Below are 27,795 nucleotides of genomic sequence, written 5' to 3' on the forward strand. Positions count from 1 at the left end.
TTAGAAGAAAGGCGCGCGCTCCCCTCGAGACTGGCCGCGAACAGGTAGACGTGCATTGTAACTTCTCTGATAGATGGCGCTAGGCGTCAATCGCTCCACTAGGTGGAAAAGTTGTTACTTTTGCAAACCGCTGAGGGTTTTCTTCACTGGCCCCGCTGGATGTGGAAAGGCTTTCGTTTTACGCATGGCCAATAAAGCTAACGCTCGTTACTTCAACGTCTTCCAGACGGTGGCAGCCTTTTTTTTTCTTTTGCAGTGAATATTTACAGTTTTGCTATCTTCTCCTGAAAAGGTTTTAAAGCGAAAGCTTTACTCGCCGCGAACTTGCGATTTCGCTGTGGCGGTGCTCGGAGGAGGCACAGAGACAGACCGTGAGCAGTTGCTTAGCAACCACCGCAGCTGGGCGGATGCCGTGCACTCGCCGCGCCATCTGGCATGCCGTCACACCGCACGCCTTGCCGCGGAGCCGGACCAGTCTGGCCGGCGGCGGCTGGCGCATTTGGCGCGAAATAGAGACATCCTCCAAGTCTCCGCCAGTGCGGTCAGAGTGCGCCAAAGACGCCGAACGCGTCGGCGGTCAAGCACAGTTGAAGTATAGAGGGTCTCGCTTTGGCCAACGCGACGTTGCCATGCAGCACGTGCGCGTTACTTCGGAGTATAAACGCACCTTAACATAGCCTGCACTTAACTGCTAACCAATGTATTCGGTGGCGGCATCTATGGGAGCCACTGAAACCCCCGCACACTCACTGCATAAGAAAAAAAAAAACCCATGTCAAGGCTGGCAATCGAACCAGGGCCTCTGGTGTTTGAGGCGGAGACGCTACCACTGCACCACGATAGCTCAAGGTTTAGTCATGAATAAAGGCGCATCTAGTGAATGCACTCTTCCGATGCAGAAGTCGCCACGTTTTCGCTACGTATATCCTGACCTAACAGAGCTAGGCCATCAGCAAATTTTTTTCTTTGGGGAGGTTTTCTAAGAATAAGATCCTCCAAGAAAACGACCTACAGCAAAGATGGATTACCATGCTAGTTCACTAGCTCTCCATCCCTATGTTGATTACGCTGGAGAAAGGATCAGCTTTATTTCTTGTCTTGCTTTTCTTTATTAATGGATCCAATGTAACAAAAAATGACATTTTGAAATATTTAAGATCTAAGACGAAAAAATTAACCCATGATTTATTTCAATAAACTCAATGCAACATAGGTGCACTAGCATGATATGCATGAAGTCTTAGCATAGGTTAATTATGACAGTTACTTATGACCAGCATGAGGCGCGTAATACCTGCAGCGTGACAGAACCTACACAGGCCCCACAAATAGGCCGGCTCTGTGTGAAGGGCGACTTCCTCAATTTCGGCCACTTTTACAAAAGGTGGACATAGAAAAGTTTCAGTGTACTCATGTTTTTTCACATAATAGCATTGTGTGCCAAAAGTTTCGAAATATTCACTTCAAATTATTCAAACAAAACTACCATTTGCTTTGAATTTGCTTTGAAAAAAAAAAAAAATTACTCGCGCAAACCTAAACACAAAGGGTCTTTCTTTCAGCCCAAGATTTCTTTACTCTGGCCTGAAAAATCACAGCAAAAGGCATTGTCTTACAGTATGTGATATATTATTAAAGACTAAAACCATGACTCCTTCTGGAAAACAATATTTCCATGCTCTAAGTTGTGAAAAACAATTCTAGGTTCTCACACTGAAAAGCTGTTGTTCAAAATGAATCGTCAAATTTATGCCAGTCCAGAGGATGGAAGTGGGAAGCACTCACGCAAGCAGCTCCTGAGGCACCTGTTCTGTAGCTAAAAGGAATGGCAGCTGTTCCAGAATGTCATTGTCCAGGCACAAGATCTGTGTTTCCTTCAAATGGAAACGCTGGTCCACAGGACGAGGAGCATCTGCCTGCACAGTAAATTCAAGTTATATCAACCCCAGCTGAACATTATGCACAATCATATTTTGCAATACTGAAATTAAACTACAGAAAAAAATAAGCCTGCTTACCAACATTTGCACACACTTCAAAGTTTTGCTACTGACTACTGTATTTACCCGAATGTAAGGAAACCACAATTGTAATGCAAGGAGAAACTTTGCAGGCGTGAAACAAAAAAAAAAAAGAAGGCAAATGTAATATGAGGAACCAGGCCACAGTGGGTACAAAATTTAGGAGAAAAAAGTACTTAAATAAATGGCTTTCCTGTGGTTTGGCTTCATAAGAATGCAAGGCCACCTTTGAACCTTAAAGGAGTAAAGATATCAAATTTTGGATGTTTCTTTTTTCTATGGAATGATATACAGCCTATTAGAAAACAAACAGCCACATGGATTGTGTGAAGAAGTGGTATATAACTTATAACTGAATATTTTTCTCTCATGCTGTTTCGGTTCCAACAGCTGAACAACGGCTGTGACTTAGACTATATTTGAGGTCATGTGAGGTTTACAAAACCTGCAGTAAGGTTGCTGCTTTCTTCGTTTTAATTCACACCAACTCTTATGAAAGCCTGCCTAACAAATGGAATGACAAAAAATGAACAAGCAACAATTATACCGCAGTTTTTGTACGCCTCGCATGACCTCAAATAGTCAGTTAAATCACAGCACTCTTTCGACTACTGAAACCAAAACCAAAACAACTTGAGAAAAAAATATTCAATTACAGTCGTGCCCCGTTATTACGACCCCCGTTAATATGGCCGACTCGAATTACGGACAGTTTTTCTGCGGATCAACCTTTTCCAATGTACTTATGCCTCATTAATATGGAAACTCACTCCAGACAATGGACAGGGCGAAAATGTACGAAAGCCCACTGGGACCCATTTTGTCCCATTAATATGGACCGTGGTGAGAACAAAACCCTAGTACGTCTTCCAGATGTTAGGGTCCCTGTATTCTGGGCGCAGAACACCAGCAAAATAGAGTCTAAAAGTGCAAATGCCATAGTAAGGGTCTTTTTGTGCGCATGGTTTCATGCGCACAAGGTGTCCAGTCGATGAGCCTCACAATTTGCCGCATTTCATGAATGGCTGTGAAAAAAATTATTTCTGTGTGCTACGTTGAAAACCCCATTCAACAGCTTTAAACCGAGTGAGTACAGAGCTCTTGGAACATGAGCAGCAGCAGAAGATGCTTCATCACACCAAGAAGCAGCATAACGCATCTCATGGATCACAAGGCATTCCAAATGGGCTAAAACTTGCACTGCATGATTTTATTGCTAATGAAGATCCAAAGAATCACTGTAAATTCCATTATTGCCAAATTTCCACTTCACTGCCTGGCAATACACTAAGAAGCAGCCCGTATTCATAAATCTTTTTTTAGAACATTTTTTTTCTTCGTGATTCATTATTACGAACGACTCGCTTTATGAACACTTTTGCTCAGGAGTGTCCATACTAATATGGCACGACTGTATGAGTTATTCAGCTGGCGTAGGTAAATTCCACATCATGACTTATGTATACCATTGTCTTGTGCACTATTCCAAAGGAAAAAACGCGCATCCAAAAATTTAGCGTCTATAATCCTTTAACTTACATGCTGTTCCACATAACTTGAGCCAAGGCCTAAAAAAATGTGGTAGACCACAGCTGTCCGAAACCAACAACTTATTGCTTGCTGTCATGAGCTGCTACTCAGAGTATTTTTTATATTCCGATTACTCAGTTAATTAACTGAGATTAATTATGCAAAATTTTTAATGTTTGCTTTAGAACCAAGTGAATTTCGTTAAGTTGTAGAGAGGGTTCGGAAACAACCGATCCAGTTTTTTGTGACAACATACCTCCAGCGTGGTCTGTTTTTCTGAAAGCATTAAGGAAGCCGATGAAATATGAAAAAAAAAAAAAGATGACTGCACTCATGCACTACCATACTGCAGCACTCCCAATCATGTTTTGAATAAACAAAATGCGTGCGATGACCGTTCCCAAGTGAGCAGCCACTGCTCACTTGGACAGGCTACACAACGATAGAAATGAAGCGGAGGCTACCTCGAACTACATGACTTCGCTGCTTTCCCTTCCTTTTAAGGCGAAAGCATTTAATGGCTCATGCTCGCGGCCGTCCATCCGTTTGGCCATCCGTCCGTTACAGTCTTCAACTAGGTAAGAAAAAAATCTTTGTGCACAATGGCATTCGTACCACCATCCTCGTCGCGTTCCGCAGCCAAGCGTGCTAACGACTACGCTACTTCCTGCCAACACATATGTAGTTCTCCTTGTCTAGGACGCTGGCGAGTGTTTGCGGAAAGGTGTCCAATGAGACGGATGCCTCCTAAACGGCCTCCAGTGTCTCCAGCATTTAGGATTCACAAACAATCGGGTACTTAATTAACATCTTAACCACACATCAGTGACACAAGCAACAACACCGCTCTAAAGGCTTTCGCCTCACCGCACCTGAGGTCAACAAAGTACCCCCTTGGATTTTTTTTTTGTTTTGTTTGTGTGATAGCTTAATAAAAGCTCCATCTGAATTCGATTTTGGTGGCCTGCTTATCAGTTATAGCAAATCATGCCATGCACTTTCTGTGTTCCAGACAAATGTGCTGATGCACTTTTAAGGCTATGTTGACCGCGGCGTCGGCCACTCACTTTCGAGACGGTGAGTGCACATGCTTCGTTTAAAATGCGTTTGGCAGCACGAGAATATGGTAGCACCAAAGTGCAATCATGTTTTTTTTTTCATTATTTAAAAAGGACCGTGTAGGAAATGTGTTGCTATAAAAAACTGAACCAGTTGTTTCTGACCGCCCTCAACAACTTAAAGAAGCGGGCCTTGGGCCTAAAACGAACACTGTGAGCGCAGTGCTTCCACCTCTTTCATCTGTACATGCCCATCATCGTCATTGTTCGTCTCTGTTATCGGGAGCGCGGATGGCGTGTCGGATTGTTCTTGGTATAAAGACGTCCATTTGAGCAGTTACTCACAATACTACAATTTTTGCATAGCTTATATTTGCTAATAAACTAATTAGGCAAAATTTTTAAAATACTCAGAGGAATGCCACACGACAACAAACAATATTTCATTGGTTTTACCCAGCTGCGATGCAGTGCTCTTTTTTTTTTTTCTTTTGAAGCCTTGGTTCAAGTTCCATGAAGTATCCCATACAGTATGACTGTTGTTCAACACAATGGCAAGATGGGTGAGTTGGTGATACATACTTAAGCGAAAATAGTGCAAAAGATGAGGACACGGAAAGAAAAAAACAAGAAGGCTTCATGCCCACTTCCTTTTCAGGAAAACTGCGCATAAGATTCTCTGATAAAGAAAGCATGTAGCCCCGCCACAATGTCAGTGCATTCACTTTGTGCTTTAGAGGCCTCATCATAAAAAAAACTTTGGGAGGGTTGAGGGCTGAAGTTCCTGCCGCCTTCGTGAAATCGGGGTCCCCGAGTATGCAAGAAGAACCGCGCTTCAGGGCTCAGAATCAGGCCCTTTGAGCTGTATACGTTTGACAAAGACTGCACATGTGAAACCTGGGATGGGCCCCTCCACCACTAGCCCCTTTTGTAGCGCAGCAAAGCCTCATCATCATCATCATCATCAGCCTTACTACACCCACTGCAGGGCAAAGGCCTCTCCCAAGTCTCTCCAATTAACCCTATCCTTTGCCAGCTGCATCCACCCTTTGCCTGCAAACTTCTTAATCTCATCCGCCCATCTAACCTTCTGCCGCCCCCTGCTACGCTTACTTTCTCTTGGAATCCACTCCATTACCCTTAAGGACCAGCGGTTATCTTGCCTTCGCATTACATGCCCTGCCCAAGCCCATTTCTTTCTCTTGATTTCGACTAGGATGTCATTAACCCGTGTTTGTTCCCTCACCCACTGTGCCCGCTTCCGATCTCTTAACGTTACACCTATCATTTTTCTTTCCATGGCTCGCTGCGTTGTCCTTAACTTAAGCTGAACTCTTTTCGTTCGCCTCCACGTTTCTGCCCCGTAGGTGAGTACCGGTAAGATTATGCTGTTGTACACTTTCCTCTTGAGGGAAATTGGTAAACTGCCACTCATGATCTGCGAGAATTTGCCATATGCGCTCCACCCCATTCTCATCCTTCTAGTTATCTCCCTCTCATGATCCGGATCAGCTGTCACTACCTGCCCTAAGTAAACGTATTCCGGCACAATTTCTAGGCTCTCGCTGCCAATTGTGAACTGTTGTTCCCTTGCTAGGCTGTTGAACATTACCTTGGTTTTCTGCATGTTAATTTTTAGACCCATCGATCTGCTCTGCCTGTCTAACTGATTGATCATGATTTGCAGTTCACCTCCTGAGTGACTCAGCAAGGCAATGTCATCAGCAAATCGCAGATTATTTAGGTATTCTCCATTTATTCTTATTCCCAACTGTTCCCAATTCAGGCCTCGAAATACCTCCTGTAAACATGCGGGGAACAGCATTGGCGAGATCGTGTCTCCTTGCCTGACGCCCTTCCTTATTGGAATTTTATTGCTGACTTTATGGAGGACTATAGTAGCTGTGCAGTTGCTATATATATCTTCCAGTATTTTGACATAAGGCTCTTCTACCCCCTGATTACGCAATGCCTGTATGACTGCTGAGGTTTCCACTGAGTCGAATGCTTTCTCGTAATCAATGAAAGCTATATATAGAGGTTGGTTATATTCTGCGCATTTCTCTATCACCTGATTGATAGTGTGAATATGATCTATTGTGGAATATCCTTTACGAAAGCCTGCCTGATCATTTGGTTGATTAAAGTCTAACGTTGCCCTGACTCTATTAGCGATTACCTTAGTAAATACTTTGTAGGCAACGGATAGTAAGCTGATCGGCCTGTAATTTTTCAAGACCTTGGCGTCTCCCTTCTTATGAATTAAGATAATGTTTGCATTCTTCCAAGCTTCTGGTACAGTCGAGGTCATAAGGCATTGCGTATACAGGGTGGCTAGTTTTTCTAGCACGATGTCCCCTCCATCCTTCAACAGATCTGCTGTTACCTGATCCTCCCCAGCTGTTTTTCCCTTTTTCATTGCTTCTAAGGCTTTCTTTACTTCATCTTTCATTACTGGCGGGATGACGCATTGCTGTGCACTGCTGTCTTTCTCATTAACGCTCTGATTACATTGGCTACTGTACAGGTCTGTGTAGAACTCTTCGGCTACGTTAACTATCTTATCCATATTGCTAATGACATTGCCCTGCTTGTCTCTTAATGCATACATCTGGTTTTTACCTATGCCTAGTTTCCTCTTCACTGTTTTTAGGCTACGTCCGTTCTTTATAGCATGCTCGATTCTCTCTATATTAAAGTTCCTTATGTCGGCTACCTTGCGCTTATTTATTAACTTTGATAGCTCCGTTAGTTCTATTCTATCGGTAGGGTTAGATGCCCTTGTTTTTTGGCGCTTCTTAATCAGATCTTTCGTCACCTGAGATAGCTTCCCGGTATCTTTTCGAACTGTCCTACCGCCTAATTCTACTGCGCACTCCGTAATTATTGATGTCAGATTATCGTGCATTGAATGAACATCAAGATCATCTTCCTCAGTTAAAGCCGAATATCTGTTTTGCAGCGCTATCCTAAACTCCTGTGCTTTCCCTCTTACGACTAACTCGTTAATGGTCTTCTTCTTCACTAGCTTCTTCCGTTCCCTCTTCAAGTCTAAGCTAATTCTAGACCTTACCATTCTGTGGTCGCTACAACGCACCTTTCCGAGGACGGCCACATCCTGAATGATGCCAGGTTTAGCGCATAGTATGAAGTCGATTTCATTTTTAATCTCACCATTGGGGCTCTTCCAGGTCCACTTCCTGTTTTCTCGTTTGCGGAAGAAGGTATTCATGATCCGTAAATTATTTCTATCCGCGAATTCGACTAATAACTCTCCCCTGCTATTTCTAGAGCCTATCCCATAGTCACCTACCGCGTGGTCATCAGCCTGCTTCTTGCCCACCTTCGCATTGAAGTCGCCCATCAGTACAGTGTACTGCGATTTTACTTTATTCATTGCCGATTCTACGTCCTCATAGAAGCTTTCAACGGTCTGGTCATCATGGCTGGATGTGGGTGCGTAGGCCTGCACCACTTTCAGCTTGTACCTCCTATTCAGCCTAATTACTATAGCTGCTACCCTCTCGTTAATACTGTAGAACTCCTCTACGTTGCCAGCTATATCCTTATTAATGAGGAATCCCACACCTAGTTCTCTTCTATCCTCTAACCCGCGATAGCACAGTATGTGTCCGTCCTTTAGTACTGTATACGCCTCACCTGTCCTCCTATCTTCACTAAGCCCTATCACAGCAGCAAAGCCTGCCGCCTCCCATATCAGTTTTTTGGCTCGGGTTATTTCCAGCGGAAAAAGTCTGCAATGCTTATTTGGACCTTCTCTTCCTTAATTTGTCGACAAGCAGACCCTTTTGAACAGCCCCATCATCGCCAGGTGCCTGCTAGCAGGCACCTGGTGGTTCATATGTCAGTATTATCCGTCACAGCTTGAGAAATTGTTTGCATCGTCTGGAACCACAGCGTATTGTATATAACACACTCCAGTAAGGACGTTTAGAAAATTTTTTACCATCGCTAAATTCAAATCAACCATAATAATGCCATCGAGATTCTACTGTATTTACAAGGTGCCACGCACCAGGAGCGTTGGAGAACCTGAACATTTATATGGACAGCTGAAACATAAGAACCTCAAATTAACAAAATTCGCAATTTAACAAGTTTTCAGCTGCAGGTATGACTTCCGTTAGATTGAGGTTTGACTGTAAAATGAAACTACGGCCTCTACATCTCGTGTGCTCAATTATGCTTTCACTGGGCGAAGCATCGAATCAGCACTCAGTGTGCAAGTGCGCCGTGACGAGTTTCTTCACTGTTCCGCCACTGCTTTGGTATGATTTTAGCTGTGTTGATCACCTTAGTTGAATGCTTGCTGCTTGGAGCTTCTGTTGGTCAATCTTTAGAACATTCAAACTTTGTTTTTTTTTTTCCCATTTACCAAAGCTGGGGGCTGACCGATACGACACATCAACCGATATGCGAGCAAACAGAAATAGCATGCTTTGTCAATACATAATATTCAATTATTATACAAGAGGTGACTTTTTACTTCCATTCTGGGTAAAAAAACTTTTGTTACATGAGTCAATAAGGTACATCAAGAATTAGAAAAAATCCAACAAGCAGCCATACCCGTTAATAATTTGCTTTGCCCTGGATGTTTTTGCCACTGCCATCATACAATTTATACATCAATGATAGTGGGCATTATGCATAACTAAATGTAATCATCTTATATGCACGACAACTTTCTGAATTACAAAATATCACACAATTCACAGTCTAGACCACAGCAGCCCCTATACAGGGCGATTTTTTTTTTTAACGTTTACAGATTTTTATTTTAAAACCTGCGAGTGTGGTCTGTGCACGTGGATCGTACAGCAAGGCTCACATGATGTATGTAACAAAGCTCAATAATCAGATGATTAATTAACTAATTTTAAGTAATAACTTTGTACTTGATTTTCAGGGGCAAGGTTATATTGTGAAATTGAAGGCTTTCAACATCGAAACTCAGGGCAGTTTAAAATTTTTGTAAACGTCAATGTGGTTCAAAATATTGCACATCAAAAATACGGATTTGAAAGCTTGAAGAGTTGGCTTTTCCGCATAGCATATTATTGAAATGACACTGCTGTGCATGGCACCATTGCTGAAATGTGAGCTTCTCCAACATCATCAAATACACAAATGGCGCCTGTAGCTGATGGGTTAAAAATGCGATTGGCACCATTTTATAAATAATTAAATATGCATTGCGGGAAAGCCAACACGAACTTTCAAATGTATATATTTGGCGTTTGACATTTCGAATCACACTGACAATTAAGAAAAATTTAAAATTCGGCTCACCTCCGATGTTGACGATCTTCAATTTCACAACATAATCTTGCCCCCTCGAATCAAAAGTAAAAAACATTCTTAGTCCATTTTAGTTAATCATCTAACTACTGAGCTCTATTACGTGCACAATGTCCGACTTGCTGTACAATTCATCTGCACAGACTGCAGTGACGTATCTCTCAGAGATTTTAAAATAAAAATCTGCAAATGTTAAAAAATCTTTATAATTTGCAAATAAACTAATTATTTCACTGTTGCCACCACTAGTTGCAGCGAATCTATTATTTTTTTTTCTTCAAGGACCCGCTATGTGGATTAAGATGGGGCAGGCTCCGGCTCTTAGTGTAGTCTGTCAGCCACAGGGTGAAATCTTTCTTTCTAGTAACCTTTAGACCAACCTCCTGTAGTCTTCTTAATCTTTAACAACACTGAGCTAAACATTTATTCTCTAATTTTTAGCAAAAAAAAAAAATCTGTGAGCAGTATCAGGGCAGAATTATGCTATTCAATAGAATTCAGAAAAGTGTAACAGAAGTCAGTCAAATATGAGATCTGTTTGCAATTATGTGATGACTGTACGTTAGGCTGGCCACCACTCCTATGAAAAACCCCCACCTGTGCGGACATGTACCAAGGGGTATAAAAAGGCTGATCAAGAGAAGCAATCATAAACTACAAATCTGTCAGCACACAAGACTAGGGCAGACCAGGGGGCTTGCTAGGACATAAGAAAAACAAAAGCCAACTGTCTTCAAAACCAAAAAATGCACAGAGGGAATGTTGTTTTTTATATCTTCTGTTGAGAAGGTAATTGATTAAGTATTCAAGATAGGAGACAGTATAACAGAAAGTAGCAGACAACCACATGCTGCTGGTAGGAGCTAAACCCATGCCACCCACATACTGTGTATGGTGCTCAACAACCAAGCTATTGTGGTGGCTGTCTCACCTTTCACTTTCATAGGCATGTATGTCAAGTGTAGTCAGATCTTGATAGTGCTTGCCAACGGCACGCTAAATCATTGCAGTGAATGTGGTAGTACATCCTTTTATACTGCAAGTGACAGTTGAAACGTTACAGATGCCACAAACAGCATAAAAGAGTAACCGCACTGCTTGCTACCCCTTTCCGGCTTAACTACGTTCACAAGGCACTTATAATATAACAGAACTTACCACTGCTATGACTGGGTGAATGCTGTCAACATTAAGCTACACAAGACATAAATACCCCTGAGAAAGGTAGGCAACAAAGCTGGCTTAGCCCAGCTGGTAAAGCAATGTTCCAAGACATCCGGAGATAGTAGGTTCTGCTCGCACCAGCAGCATGTGGTTGTCTTTTCTTCTACTTTTTACAAAGTTATCCGCTACCTTAAATGATCACTTCATTGGCTTCCTCCTTTAATCAACACAACATTAAAAAGTAATAGCAACAACATTCTCCTGTACTTTCTTTGCATTCAAATACAACAGCTCCTTTCACATGTAACATCTGTCCAGAGTGGAGGAAAACATTCTATAAACACTTAAAATATGATTTTTTAATATAAAAATGACCACTCCAAACATGCACTTATCAGGGGAGCCCATTGGCATAAATATAAGAGGATTTTAATACATGGCACCAAACAGAGGTCTCAAAATGGCAGTGTTGAGTGTCTAACAAACTCGAGTGCAGAGAATAACTATGTTGTCATACACAACTAAGCAGTCTGCATTTAATCGGCACCAAGAAAGGCAGGCAATTTTATTTTGTGCTACTGCTCGTTGCAGCCATGTTGTCAGCAGGAGCTGCCTGCTATATAATTTTTAGGATGTTGTAGTACTGATTTATGAAGTTATGGATAGAAAAGTAACAAAATAATATTAATCCCTGGAAATTCAGTAAGGCAGCTAAATCATTACCTTATTTTCATGGCAAAGAAGGAAATTTCGGTCAAACCCAGCAATGACCTTGTAGACCACCAGTGGCGCATCAGGGTCTATTGAAGACACACCACTGCTTTGTGCTGCAATATTAAATGAGGTGAAATTAGCAAAAGCATAGTAATTCACGAGTACACAAAAACCTGTCCTCTTAGAATCCAATACACATTCCATCAATGCAAATGCAAGCGATTTCAGTCATTTATTTAATCACAGTAAAACAGCAAAGCCAGTTCCAATTTATGCCTACTGATATTTTTCAATATATCTTGCTGTTATGAACTGTTATGGCAATAGCTCAAAAGTTACAAACTGCAGAGCAGGCAAAGTCATGCAAGTCCAAATTTGTTGCGTTAAAATATTCAGTACAGTAACATGTGCTTTCTTTCAGAACAAAAAAAAAAAAAAATTCAATACGCCACAAATGTAAGCTTGAACTAAAAAAAAATTCTGTTGTAGCCTGTAACCATCGCTGGCTTATCAGTGATCACAATTATTAAGGTCTGCTCATGAAAGTCTTCAAGCAAGAGATATGTATTTAGAAAGCCAAATCATGGACACCAAGGAAAGCATAAGGAAATGTTTTTGTTTTTTTGTATTTGTGGTGTCAATTAATGAGAAAAATGAGCAGTGTAATCATTTTATGGCTGAAAGATAATTGATTAGAGTAGAAGAAAAAACAACCACAAGCCACCAGTGGGATCCAAACCCACAAACACTGATGTCACATATGGTGCTGTACCAACTGAGCTATGGTGACGGCTGTCCAATCTTCTACTTTTGGAGGCGTCTATGTTGCATGTGACCTAACTGACCTAAACTTGTACGTGTTCACTAGCGCCACCCTCGTCGATAGCAGCGGACATAGAATGTTCTGTATTACCGAAAGTGTCACGCGAAACGCGAGATAAGAGAAAAATGTTTCCAACTGTGTGTTGCATCGTATATAAAATAACAAATGATGCAGATTTTGAGAAGCCACACTGCCTATAAAAGCATGTCCAAAGCATTGCAAGAGCCTAAAATCTCAGCCACTTGCAAGCACTGTACTCAAATCCTGGTCCACAGCCTTGGTCACACCTCAGCAAAGCTGGCAGCTTCACGGTGTGCTTACACAGGGTTCAGAGATTACAAAATAATTTGAATTTCATGCCCTTCTTCCAGCATAAAGAGAGAGACCTACTTTGGATTAAGGAAACATGATCAGAAATGTCACTAGGTGCTCCTTATAGCACTGTCACCTTGTTAGCAGAAGTTCTTTTCATGCCCACAGAAGTATCAAAAAGAAATGTTGCTAGTTCAAAAAAGACTGATCTCCACCCATACTGGATCAGTTCCATTCTCATGCAATGCATCAGCCTTTCTAATAGTAAGGTACCATCTACGCGACAACCCACACTCACCAAAGCAACCTGCACCTCTACATGTTAATCAAGCCATTTTATCCATTTGCAAGCTGCACTTCCTTTTACAAATGAGTATTTCAATGTAAGGCAAAGACAAATAAACTTTTTCAGTCAGTCTCAAAACACTCAAACATATAATCTACACAATACAATTGACACCACACTCAAAGGAAAACAAACCCCCTCAGAATAACAATTCTTGCCCTAGTCAATCAAAAGGAATAAAATCAGGCATTACATCACTCCACACTGCACCAGTATATGAACGGTGACACTGCGACATCATTCCTTTTGTTTATTTTGCACAAGATGACAGCCAGTAGAGATGACACACGATGCCCAAAGGGAAAGGAGGCGAGAAGAGGGCACACAATCATGACAGGGCAGGAAGAGGCAAAGCCTTTTTGCCCTCCATTTTGGTATGGAGTGTCATGATAGTGCTGAAATTAGTCATTTCTGCATAGATACTTTCACTCTGAGTCTGGTTAATGAATCCTTTAAGAAATTATCATTTGCAACCAAGTGACACCCATGTGCATCCTTGAGCACCAGTCGAACCAGAGCCTGTGCTGCCATACAACAAATGCAAAGGTCGAGGCAGAATTAGATGATGTCTGATGTCCGTGTACAATGTGCTTGTGTCAAGAGCAAGTAGATAGCCACGCACAGGATAACGGAGATATACATGATACAAAGAGGACAAAAGATTGATGGCAGACATGGCCAGAAAACCTTGGCATGCATGCACACAAGTGGACAATCCTCACTAATTTGTACATAGTTCCAGATGACTTCTTCATTCTCAGATGTTGACAGAAGTGGGTTTCTCAATACATTTTCCCTGCCAACAATGATGAGCACTGCTCTGTTCACTTTTGTCTGCAGCAACAGCAAAACAGTGGTGCTCAATTTGGTGAACCAGTATGGTAGGTGGCTCAATACTGGCAGAAAATATTTACAGTAAGGGAAACAAAAAAACGTTTCACTCTCTCACTACTTTACACACTTATGATGCACAGACCCAGTAATAATAGAAGGTTCATATGTCAAGTGCCATGTTACACTGGTTCTACGTTGCCCCTGCACCGTTTAATAAAGATATGTTGCTTGGCCAGTTGGTAACTATTCCGAGTAAAGCAACGCTGGTGGACTACGGACAATAAAAAGAAGTCCAACTTTTTCTTGAAAGGCTTCTTGTCCTTGTCCGTCATCAACACTGCTTTTCTCACTGTTTAACTCTCTAGCGGACTTGGACGAGCCAGCCTTGTTGTATGCAAACTGTCATTCCTGGCTCCTGACAATTCCAGCTCGTCGCATATTTTCTGGAGCTCTATGTCTGGTTTAAAGTGATTCATCCAAACCTTTTTTTTTGCCGATAGATGGCAGCACGGGTACTAAATCGCCCTTTTGGTACCATTTCACCATAAAAAAAAAAAGTGTCTGTTAGGGGGTTACTAGTTTACACTTTCCATGTCATGTCAACAAACAACACTGGTATGTAAGCCAAAGCATGCTATTTTTTGGCGTCAGCTAAAGGAAAGGTCAATCACTTGGAAGCATCAATATTGTTACAATAAGGCACAACCTATTTAGCAACATTGTTATGACTGCGTATGCAAGGCTGTATGGAGATTGTCATACAGTAAACAATGCTGCAAATTTTTTTTTTTTTTTCACCAATAGTGTTCTAGTCTTTAATAACAAAAATTTGCTTCATAATTTGACATGAATGTTATAAACAAAAACTTGTGCATAGCATGCCATCTATACCTAAAATTCCATACAGCACATTTATGTCTGGAAAATAACAGGCGACTACATATTTTACAATGCTAAGGCAGTGCTTCAGCTTCAATCTAAGAAAATTTTCAGAAGTTCGTACATTTTGCTAAAAATTTAATGGTTGGAATAGCACTACTTTTGTAAAGATAAGCGAGATAAAAATGTACATTTATAAATGTGCTCAACTTGGTCACAGTAAATTTCTCATAATGTAAGTGAAATTAAGCAAACAAAAAAAATTATTATTTTATGTAATGTCAGCTCTTGAGTGAACAAAGGATGCGTAAGTCGCACATACATTTCCTTAAACTAAGACATTTAATACTGAGGTCATAAGTGCAACACAGTAAAACAGCACATAAAATTACAAAGCAAACATAATGTTCCTAACTGAACACTTCACACATTTAATAATAAATCAGTTTCTCGCTAAAAAGACATGGCACATGGCTGCCAGAGAAGACCTTGACAATGCAGTAGAATTATGTCAGATATTATGTTTGCATGTGCTCTTTGCCACAATCACGTCCACGCTTTTGTAAAACATAAACAGCTATCTTTATAAAGCTTTCTGTTTTTTTTAAACCAAAACTGAAGAGCTCAAAATAAGTTACTATTAAAAGTGTTACAAAAAATAAGCACAAATGCAATAGAACTTTCTTCAAGCAACCACATGGTCACATCACCACCATCATTGGACATGTGGCCTACAAATCCACTTGTTTTTCAAAGCAACTACTCTGACTAGGTGCCACTCTTAGGCCCGCTTGTCACAGCCACCCCCTCCTTGTCACATCACCAGTGCCAGACAGCAACATGCCAGTGACAAAAGAGCACTGGCAGCCTGTGAGCCAGTTTGAGCAGGCACTCACTGCTCTCTTATGAAGCTCCATCAAGGCTGCCTTCTACCGCCACAATGGAGGATGGAGCGGTGAAGAGCCAAATGCTTGGCACATTGGTTTGGTCAACCATTATCACAGGATAATACATGGCCTCGCAAGTCCTTGCAAACGTTTGGTGCTGGAACGCTATGGTGAAACACCCATAGTCACAATCTTAGCTAAAGTGGACTGAAAACCCGAGCAAAAAAAAGTTGAAAATAAGAGCATCAGCGGAAGTATCAGCGGAAGTCATTTAAAGGGACTATGCAATAAACTAATTGAGGTTACATAAAGCAGACGAGAGATTGGCATTCAACCACTCGTCACCCCAGTGCAAGAATTTTTGAGCTAGCATCAATAACAACCAAGATATAGATGATTAAAAATTACGCTCCTCCTCTCCCCCCTCAACTCGTACATGCGGGCCACCAGAAAAAAATAAAGAAAACAGGTCTGGGACTGGGCCCCGCCTATGAACACGTCAACCACTGATGTTTGGTTTGCAACTTCCGGTTGTCGCACCCGGTGCCCCAGCATCAGCATTGGCAGCGTCTCCGCAGTCTCTCATCCCCTTTCTGGATTGTGGCGCGCCTCGGATTCCTTTGCTCGTTGTCTGTTCTTGCGGACGAAAAAGACACTGTGGGTAGCTCCGGAACTCCCGACACAAAGAGGCGGCAGAGGTAAATTGAAACCATATGCGCGAAGGGAATGACCTGGCTGGCGCTTGCCCAAGGGGCTCGCGCGGCGGCACGAGCAGGTGACTTTCACAGCTACCGGAAGTGTGCCCGTGACGCCGTGGCTGCCGTTGCTCCAGCGAATGACAGCGTGTGGTGGCCTGCCGACGTCACTGAACTGGTGACGTCTATTTTCACGATTTTAGTTGCAAAATCTGTCACTACGAAAACACCAATCGGCCCGTGAATTTTTAAAAACACGGTTTTTAAAAATTCATAATAAATTGCCGGCTCAGTTCCGAAGACTCATACTTAGTGTAAATGCTCCTTACGATCATTTCTAAGCATTGAAAACATTTACAAGCGACTTTTAATTCATTGCATGGTCCCTTTAGCGCCACACTTTTTATCTGCACGTCTTTTAAAACATGCTTGCTTATTATCACAGAAGAAAGCATGCAGCTCACAAGCTATTATCAAGATTTCAGTGATGATACAAGGTTCCTTCCAAGCTTCCATGACCACACACTACGCAAAACCTGAGTGCACAACACCGTGTAAACTGCACCAGAAACAAGTGATGCAAGTGATGCAGATACAGCAAGGCAACCACATCGTTTATGAGGTCATAGCACTAGTCAGAAATGCGCTGACTTCACCAAAGTTGGAGATTTTTCATTTGCACTGTGACTAGTCTATTCTCTACAAAGCGTGACCCTGTTCACCATGCCTTGACAGAAACTGAAGAGTGGTCTATGCTGCCGGTAACCCATTACCAAGGAGCAAATGGTTCCGAACCTCTCTTCACAGACACTCGTGTACCAGGAGTGGAGGAGGCTGGGGAGGCTGACAAATAAGTCCTTTTTCAGGCACAAGACAAAGCCCATCTAAGATATACAACTGCACAGCAATTGCATTTAAAACACTGTAAAGACCCTTTTAACTTCTTTGTGTGTGTATGCTACAAATTAAAGCCGTGTGTACTGGGAACATAGACAGTTAATAACTTTGATTACATGCACATAAGAGTAAGAAACAAAAGTATGATCTCAGCAGCAATAAATTTTTTTTTTAGTGTAAAACCCAACTGTTGTCAATCCTGTGTCTGTGTCATTTCAGTTCCTCTCTGACCTGTGCATCTTGTTTGAGGTGAAAATTTTTACACTTTACCCTTTCTGCACTGCACTTTATTTTGACTCAAAACAAACATTTTTTTGCCTAACTAGGATATCCAGGCTTCAAGAAAGAAAAATTGTTGGTGTTCCAAACCAAAGGCCAACAGTTAATTTTTCACAGATATGTGAAAAATTTTGCTTCCCTTTAAAGGCATGTAAAAGATTTCATACAAAGTGCCACAATGGTTGAAAACTGCAGCGTCGAAATGTCAGTATTCATCAAATAAGCACCCAAAAGATCATGGAATCCCTTTCTGCTTTGAAGATGCACATGATGCTAGAAATTCACATGCACACAGAAAAAAATTTATATTGTTACAGGTGGCAGGATCTGTTTGCACAAAAATAGCAGAGGGCATGCTCACACTGTTTAGTCAAATATTATTTACTATGTCGGATAGTTGGCATAGAAACACCATCCCATTTGCAGAATGAAGGATATGCCAAGTTCACCGGAAACAAAGAAACCACCCCAGTATAGTGCGCTCTCAGATTAAGCAGCAAGTTCGGTTCGCACACAACTGTGCACAAAATACCTTAAAGGGTTCAAATATTCTTGTCCCTTGCAATTATTTCAGACATCCATTTGTGCATGTGACATATGGAACAGAAATAATGCAATAATTTTTGGTAACAAATCTAAAGAAAAACTGTCCCTTTGGTAGTATGCCCTATTATCCTTATATTAAAAAAGCTTATTCAGAATGCTTAGTTTAAGAGCAGAGGCATACACTCCACTCAACGATCATCATTAAAGATTTTCCCCATGGAACAAAAAATTTTTGACCACTAATAACACCTTGCATCAATTAATCATCACAAAAGAACGAACAGGAAATCCTTTCTGAAATAAAACAAGCTTGCAGACAATTCTTACCACATTTGGGAAATTTTGAAAGCTCTGTCTGTCATCAGTTCATAGGCATGCTAATAAAACAGTCACACACTGCACGGAATATTCAGTCTATTTTTTACTTATTTTTTCTTCCTTGTGCTTCCACATCACTACGCAGTAGAGCTTTAAAACCATGATATAACTGACAGCCATGTTCAGACGTATTAAATGTATAAGAGGAGGTTGCTGTGTGCATTAGAGTAAAGTTTGAGAAGCTTTCATAAGCTGAATACTTTGCAATCGATTTCTAAAAATTGCAGCACTCAAATGATCAAAGAGACACCACTTCGCATGCTTACAGCTACCCCTGCCCATAGGATTGTCAATTGGGTTACTGTTGTCCTCAGGGTGAGCCTTGCCACAGGGCCTGCACAACTAATGTCCCCAGCATTTTTGAAATTTTGCAAAACCAAAGCCAAATACTTTAGTGCTTTTTAATAATACTTAAGTAACAAGTAGTTCTAATTACAAAAAATATAGACAGTAGAACCTCTCTATAATAAAGTAGCTCGGACCAGTAAAAATCTTTACTACGTCAGGGTCTTTACATAACAGTTATTGGTGATGGCATGGCTCTGACTATGCTCTCTGGCTGCTTACTAAGCACAAAGTGTTAGTTTATAAACCAAACACTCAGAAATACTTTACATCCTGCTCTTATCGTCCCTTTATACGATGATTATTTCTTATCAGTTATCACACATTATCACGTTCTCTACATCATTTACGTCTTGTGGAGATTTCCTTCCTCAGTGACCCGCGCCGCCTTCTTTCAACGTTCATAGCCAGCTTTACTATTTCCATGCACACCGTTTCTTAGTTGGCACAGAGGTGAGTGTCGTGATATGGCACTCCTCAATGTACAACTGATTTGATTTTGGTTGGAATGATGTTCTGTTTCAGATAACAAGTTCTAGTGTTAATATATTTTACAAAGTGTTGTACATTGTGAATACGTTTGTAACCCACTGCCTGTATAGGCCTGTCAAAGGCTTACAGTATTGCTAAATAAATAAATAAATAAATAAATAAATAAATAAATAAATAAACAACTGAAAGCCTGTCTGTGCACTACTGTTTTGAATTCTGGTTTCACAGTAAGTGTAGACAGCAGTCACATCACAATCAAGCAGGTCTTCGTTCCGTGAGACTAAACACAGCAGCAGTCGGTGGAAGTTGCATTGCAGGTCAGCTGGTTCAGCGATTGTGTTTGCTCTGCCAGAAGTTGACAACACCCAAACACGGGATGATGCATTGTTCTCTAAGTGAAGCACAGCCCCAGCTCCGAGTGTGTATGAGTTGAGGAGGAAAGCTGCGCCATAGGAGGAGGGTAATCTTTAACTGCACACAGCTTCCTTAATACAGTACAGAAAAATCTTTCTGAGAAAATGTATGTCCAGTAGAGGCCTGATGCCTAAACTATCCAGCCTGATTCAGCTGAAGAAACTGCTTCAGGGGACCAAAAGCCTGATAGCATGTCCAAAAAGTATTGAGTCCCCATCATGATCCCTGGGGGCTGCAATTGGACAGTAACATCACATGCTGGTCTGCTGGTCCCCAAAGCCTAATGTGATGCACTTTTTCTCAGCTCTGTGCCCTGCATGCAAGTGGTGCTGAAGGAGCTGGCACCAGTGGCCTTCTGGCACCATCTCCTCAACCTCTAGAAGCAGCTCTTCGTCTTCCGAGAAAAGAAACAGCACGAAATACACATTTTCCAATGTCCCTTCCTCGCTGCTACACTCTGCCAGGTCGAGCACTAGGAGAACCTCGACGCATCAGACAAGCATGGCAAGTCACAATATGTACATACTGTGGCGAAGAAATGAAAACAAATAAATGAATGAATTCCCGAATAACAAGCCTTGCCTCCAGCCACATGTGATTCAGCAGTCTTCCACATAGCGACAACAACACAACCGTCTGAAGCTAGCACACATTGCACACATCTAGGCAATAAGCCTGTGCTGTTGAAACCCCGTTTTGGGTCTGTCTAAACCTGACTGATAAGTCATCAAGCCTGCAGTAGTGCTCTTATAATGCTTTGGAGAGAGTATTCAAAGCAAAAAAGCAAAGGAGAGAGCTCAAAGTATGTCTCCCTGCATAATTATGCAATTTTTTGAGCTCTGCCTAAACATAATAAATAAGGCAATATGACTCACTCATAGATCAACCAATATAAACTCAGATTTGGACAAACCAGAAAATTGGTGCAATCAGCAACATGCCAGAGCAGCCATTATTAAGCATAAAAGCCATGCCTTGTGCACCCACAGACCATACCAAGGAAAGCAAGGAAGTGAACAAAAAGCTAAGACACAGCAGCAAGAAGTGATGTGCAAGAAAAGTGCAGGAGCAAGGGAACAGAACAGATGCAGGAAGAACAAAGGTAAGGAATTTCACTTCTTGCAGGATTTGAGGGGAGAAAGGTCAGCAAGGTCCTTACAGGACTCTGTGTCCTCAGCATCCGACGCATCCAGCATGGCTAGGTCGGTCGCTATAACATCGTCAGGGGTCCGCCTCTCATCATGGCCAGCAGGAGAAGGCACGACAAGAGTACCTTGGTCGTGGCCAGACAATGCTTCAGAGCGATCTGAAGGCCAAGTGTCCTCCACAGGCGAGGACTCTTCTTTTTGGACGAAAGGACATGCCACAAGACCAATCCAAGGAGTCAAATGAGCAAAAATCGCAGAAAATCACGAACATTTCCAGAAACATGGTTGCTCTTGTGGCACATATATGTATACATCATAAAAAGTTCAATGCACACCATCACTGCCTTCACTTTAGGCCGCCGCGGTGGCTCAGTCGGTATAGCGCTCGACTGCTGACCTGAAAGACGCAGGTTTAATCCCAGCTGCAGAGGTTGGATTTTTTGATGCAGGCAAAATGCTAGAGGCCCGTGTACTGTGCAATGTCAGTGCACGTTAAAGAGCCCCAGGTGGTCGAAATTTCCGAAGCCCTTCACTAGAGCGTCCCTCAGAGCCTGAGTCACTTTGGGACATTAAACCCCAATAAACTAAACTGCCTTTACTTTTAATGTTTGGAAGTAATGCCCAGGTGACGTATGTATCAGTCTTTTTCAGGTAAAGAAGCTAAAGAGTCTTACATGATCAGTCATTTCATTGCATAAAAATTAACATCACTATTTCATTAACAAATGCATACTGAAAGCCATATTATATATTTATTGTAATCTTGCTTCACTATCAAGCACCGTAGTAGAACTTTATCAAGACACAGCTGGCGGACATGCAGAGTAGTACTCACAAGGATAACAACAACATACAGTTAAACCTGGATGTAACGAACCTCCATGCAGCGAATTCTTCAATATTATGAAGTTTCTCATGTTCCTCAACACCGCCTCCAAAACATGTTTTTGTGACCTCCATGTAACAAAGGTGCTACGTCGCTACGCCGACTATTATGCAGTTCTGCATTACCTGAAATTTGGCCAAGCAGCATGAAAGTTTCACGACAAGACGTGAACCATCATGAGAGGAACGTCTATGATTGGAACAACTGAACACAGCTGACACAATGTGTAGTGCTCCAGGCAGATCAGCATCTTTCCATGGAAAACGCAGTGGTTTCTGCAGCCTTTCGCTTTTGTAACTTCATACCAAATGGCATTACAACAGCTGATGTTCAAAAGCAGCGCAAAACAACACGACACAGCAAAGAACACACAAGACGACCAGTGCATGCCCATCAGCGCTGCTTGGCTGCTGGCATGATACTACTGGCACTGACAGCAGCAGCATCTGCACGGCAAGAGGCAGGAGCTTCCAATTCCCTCGCATTCTCCATTCTCTTTACCTCGCACGTAGCAGCATTGTGTGAGCCGCAACAAAAAGAGTGGCAGCAGGGCAGCAGCTTTCACAGGCTAGATTTAGATATACCCTCCAAGATAAGCAGCGATATGAAAGACATTTAACTTAACCAATATTGCTGAGATATGCACCTTTCAGTGATGTGATTGGTTGAAGTCACTTTGGAGCAGCTTTTGGAGCAGCGAAAATTGCCCTTTGGCGCAGACACGAGAGTAATAGGCGCAGATATACAGTCGAAACCCGCAATAACGAAATCGCCGGGGACAGCAAAAAAATTCGCTTTCGCGAGAATTTCGTTGCCGCGAAAATGAGACAGAAAAGATAGAAAACAGCCCGCAAAAAGAAAATTTATTGCCAAAAGTCAGTCAGCTTAGTTTGCCGAGCCTTGCCTTGCAGCTACTTCATGGTTCTATTCTCACACTGCAAGAAGTGATCCATTGCCACGTCGTCGTCGTGTGCGCCTAAGAACGACCGGATCGTGTCAAAGGCGTCCAACACATTCCTCGGGTTCGGGTTTACCGTCTCTCCATGTTGTGGACCTTGGTCCTCGGTGTCGTCAGTTTCGCACACGTTTTTTGGCTGGCGGAGACATCTCAAACGCAAACGTGCGGACTGCTGCTCATACACACCGCCACCACACACAACGAACACATGTGCCTGCATGTGCACCGCTCGCAGGCCTAAAAGTGCAGCGATAGATACTTGAGGCCTTGCCCTCGCCGATGATCTAGTGTCGCCCCCTGATGGTGTCGCATCGAGGCTGCCTTCCCTGAACACAGCCTCCGAGATAAACAAGCAGAACCGATCACAGAGGACACGCGCTGCGCCGGTATGGTGGCTAGCACCGGCTCAAGGTGGCTAAAGTTTTTAAAGTTGTTCCGGCTGCAAGGTTGCCAGGCGCCAATGCTCTCGCTGTAGCCACGCAAGCGCGCTATTGCAGTTTGCTCAATTTGAGTGCTTTTTTGACACTGTTATTCATAATATGGGAGACAGTATGCGGACCGACGCTGCAGCAAATTTCGTTATCGTGGGATTGCGGTACAAAAATGTTTCGTTACCGAGAGATACGAAATACATTGGCCCCTATGGGCATTTGCCGGGATCTCGGAAATATTTCGTTGCGGCGAGAATTTCGTATTCTCGAGATTTCGCTATCGCGGGTTTCGACTGTATACAACATTTTCCGGTGTATAAGTCAAGGTTTTTGCCTGAAATTTTTGTCGAAAAATGACACGCCAGTACATGCCATCTTCTGTCGTTGCCTTGAACTATGTTTGAAAAAAAATCTACGTGTAAAAGAGAAAAAAAAATGAGTTACTGTATATACTCACGTAATGAACCCACTCGCATAATGAACCCATCCCCACTTTTGTCCGTGAGAATTAACTTGCCTGTAACTACATTTGAAAGAAAATCTACGTCTAAAAGAGAAAAAAATCAAGTTACTATTAAAAGGTATTAGCGCAATGCAATCTGCTTCTGTGGAAACCCAGCTGTGCCTGCACAATGGCAAATGTGCTCTCCTCAGAGCCATCTGTGCATGCGCACATAGCTCCCCACAGAAGCGGTTCACGGTAACAGATCACGCTGTGCTATAACTGTATATTTAAGATGTCCTCCTACGGGTAGAATGTATAATCTCGCAACAACCAGACGGAATGCGGCAGTGGCATGAAGTGCGCGCTGCTGCCATCCCATCCAGTCTAGTCATGTTCTCGAATGTTTCGATTTCAGCGTCTCATCTGGGTGGCTTCACACGCGTCGTGCTTTGTTCTTGCTTAACATGACACTGCCTGTGAGCCAAAGAAGCTAGGATAAAAAAGCAAGTTGCATGCCACTGAATGTGCGCTAGAGAACAGGAGCTAGGAAGCAGGGAGAGTTCGACACGAGTGAAAAAATTATCCGGGACTGGCACAAACCGACAAGAGTGCTCTGGTTGACGAAGCCAACAAAAAAGGTAGGCCGTATGTGGGAAGAAGGCACGAGTGAACAGGTGCGTCTAATACACCGGTGCGACTTATGTGTGATTTTTTTTTTTCGGAAAAACTGCAGTTTGCAGGGGAGTGCAACTTATAAGCCAGAAAATACAGTAGACATGTACTAGGGAAGGCATAAGGGTATATTTCTTAACTTCATCATTTATCACTGGGGTATATTGGCGCTGACGTCTTTGGCTACACAGCACAGAGGCTACACCCCACTGCTATTTCCTTTAAATCAGTGGCAATCCGTCCTTTTCAGTGATGACATCAAGAGTCTCAATCAAATGGCGGGAAGACTTTTAAATCCAATTTTATTGATGATAAATGCATCTTCTGCTCCCGTACAAACGTCAACATAGCCAAAAAGATAGTGTCCCTTTAAGCTAGCTTTCCCATCCTGGACATATACGTGCCACACATTAACCACCTCTTTTTGATAGGGCAATGAAGCGAACCTCAAAACCGACGCCCACTGAGAACTTTGGCCGTGCAAGGACGTGAAAGTCACCACCAGCGCCATTCATGAATGTTTGGGCCATGCGCACTTCCCAGCGTGCCCTCCACAACACGTGATGACCAGGGTGAAGTGCTACAGGACTGTTTCGCTTCTCTAGTTCCATTATGCAGGCCAACAGCGGGCCCGGATAGCATGATGCCCTCCCGCGCATATAGTGATTGAAGGATTTTCGGAAAAATTAGGTTTTTCGCTATTTCGCTAGTGCCATGCCTAAACCACAAGTAGGATTACACACAGCGCCCGAGAATTTCGTTCCTATGGAAATAGGAACTTTTAGTGCAGGCTTGGCGCAGATTACTCATACTCTGTCAATGTAGCAGCATGTAGCAAGCTTTGCCTTTTGACGCAGTTTGGCCCACTTGGTGCAGCAATCACACCACTGAGGTTTGACTTGATGAAGGCTTACTGTAGCCTAAGATTCTGCACCAAAGGGGCAAAGGAGCCCTGAAACCACTCCAGACACCTTTTGGACAGGATTCATGACATCTAAAATCCAAAATAATGAAATTCTTGATCCAACGACATATTCCAATGTTTCTGGTGAGTACGCATAACTTTTCAGCACATTTTACCCCTTACGACAATGAAGTTTATGCTGCTACTCTCCATCTACAAAAATTTCGGAACAAGTAACTCACAAGTTTTTGTTACATTTTAGCCTAGAGGTATACACAAGAGCAATAAAACCTCACAGACATAGTTTCATGGGAAAAAAAAAGTATGAGCCTTGTGTAGTGAGTGTAGTGATAAGCACTAATCATTGAAAGTCAATTTGAGGATAGACTTCTTATTTGTTTAAACTGCTGAACATGGAAATTGCCTTTGTAGTGATCTTCATCACATATTTTGATGACCTAAAACAGTAAAAATAAAACAAGAGGAAAAACTAGAACTGCTGCCACTCCTTACCATCAACAGAACCTGCCATTAGTGACTCAAGATCATGCTTGAGATAAGGCACTAATGCTTGTTTCCCTTCAGCATAAGATTATAAGATGCGGCATGCCAAATTCATGGGCAACATCCGCAAGTCAATAAGACTGCTGAACTGTTATGAGTAGAGGTGTGCGAATATCAAATTTTGGGATTCATAGCAAATATGAATTACAAAAATTGATTGCAAATCGAATAGAATATTTTCAAATAATTCCGAATACCAGTGCACATAGGCCGAACTAAATGCTTTGCACAAAACGCAGCTACGAAAAGAAACAGATATTGCGAACAAATTTTGTTTTCACCCATCACCATAGCATAATCTGCTACCACTGTAAGGTATACTAAACATTAAATGAGGAAAGGGGAATCCTGTAGTAGTAAAAGCAATAAAATTTATCTTGTAGGCTAACATCCTGTTTACAATTCTTTAGACAGGAATTGCATTCAGAGGTAAAAAGTCTATCTATCACAGTTTAACTTAATGCACACATGACAAAGGCACTTATTGAATGTCATGAAGGATTGTAAGGTAGCCAGATGCCTCCATACTGGAGGAGTAGCGTCAGTGGTCCATTATCGGAGGGGCAAGACACAGGGCACTACTGGCAACATGCAACAAACACGGCTCACGAAACAGACTAAACAGCAGCAACCCAAGCTGCAAAAGCGAGCGGGACCATCCCTTCTGCACTCTCTCACAACGCGTGAAGGCAAATTGCCGGTTATCGAATACCACCCCAAATGTAGCGTTCATGATGACCTGTAGCCCTCCTAGCCCTTGCGTGTTGGTTTGGCCAGGCTGCAAACCACATGACGGGCCCAAACGCTGTGACGCTGTTGCATACCGTGAAGGCGTGAAAATGAAACCCCGCCGGTAGATGCCCCAGCTGGCGCACTGCACTGTACGCGATGCGGTTGTGCGGGCTGGTTTCAAGCACAATGGCATACACTTTTTTTTGTTGCCTAAAATATGCAGTTTCCTGAATTGACGAAAATTGTGAATGATCAAAGTGGTCGCCGCAAAACAACCCAACCTGCCACAAACTTGAAGGCTTTCAAATTCGTAAAACCTTCGCAACCAGGGAAGGAGGGGGCAGGCAGCCAGCATAAATATTTTTAAAGCAAAATGGTGCGTTGCGTCACTTCTTTCAGTGTACGACGCACTAGCATGACATCGCACAAGAGTAAACGCACGAACGGCAAATGGCATGTGATGAGCGCGAATTTTCGGCGTGCTGGAAGAATAGAAGTATCATGCCACCAGAATCGAGGGATGCGCGCAATGGTTTCAGAGACTTGCCGGAGTGGCAATTAAGACACCTTCGATAAACGAACAAACGAACAAATAAAAAAAAGTCCACGACAACGCAATCATCCTTCTAAATGGCGTGTAGCTCGACTGGCTGACTGACAAGCACTGAGGGGCTTTAACAAGCGCCGCCACTCCGGGCTGGTGGTGAAGCTCCGAAAACGAAACTACATGGCCAGATACTTTACCGGCCGACACATCGCCAGGGGCTTGCCTTTCATCAAAACACCTGCAGTTGCGCGCATGTCAGAGGAGCACCAGAAGCTATGTATAATGCAGTTCAGGCCTGGGGACGAATACTTGGGCGATCGGTTTGTTGAGAAGGTCATACTGCGATACAGCATTATTTGGGAGCCCGTCTGAGTTGACCGATGCCAGCGCCTGGGCGTTCGAATAAACACCGCACGGGCCCTTGACGGGCCTCTGGCGGCAGTCTGGACTTCCCGAATTAATGAGAGTTGAGGAGTAGGAATAAAAGCTTATTAGTTGGGTCAAATTAACAATGTTTCACAACATAACCTGCGATACATAAGTGGTGCGGGCGAGGTTCCCTTCCCCACCTC

At 42.6% G+C, this 27,795-nt stretch overlaps 1 protein-coding gene across 5 annotated transcripts in view; it reads right to left on the reverse strand.

Annotated features, from left to right (window-relative positions):
* Herc4 (HECT and RLD domain containing E3 ubiquitin ligase 4) overlaps positions 1–27,795 on the reverse strand; it is a 118,770-nt gene that overhangs the window by 64,443 nt on the left and 26,532 nt on the right. For 2 of the 5 annotated variants that reach the window (XM_077648201.1, XM_077648200.1), the window contains exons 9-11: positions 21,096–21,278; positions 11,819–11,922; positions 1,786–1,916 (exon numbers count right to left, since the gene is read on the reverse strand). In XM_077648201.1, the coding sequence (XP_077504327.1) occupies positions 1,786–1,916; positions 11,819–11,922; positions 21,096–21,278 (418 nt within the window). The remainder of the gene's footprint in view (positions 1–1,785; positions 1,917–11,818; positions 11,923–21,095; positions 21,279–27,795) is intronic. The other 3 variants (XM_077648204.1, XM_077648203.1, XM_077648202.1) reach the window with 2 other exon arrangements.

This window comes from Amblyomma americanum, chromosome 1 (assembly GCF_052857255.1).
Source record: "Amblyomma americanum isolate KBUSLIRL-KWMA chromosome 1, ASM5285725v1, whole genome shotgun sequence".
In the NCBI taxonomy this organism is placed as follows: Eukaryota; Metazoa; Arthropoda; class Arachnida; order Ixodida; family Ixodidae; genus Amblyomma; species Amblyomma americanum.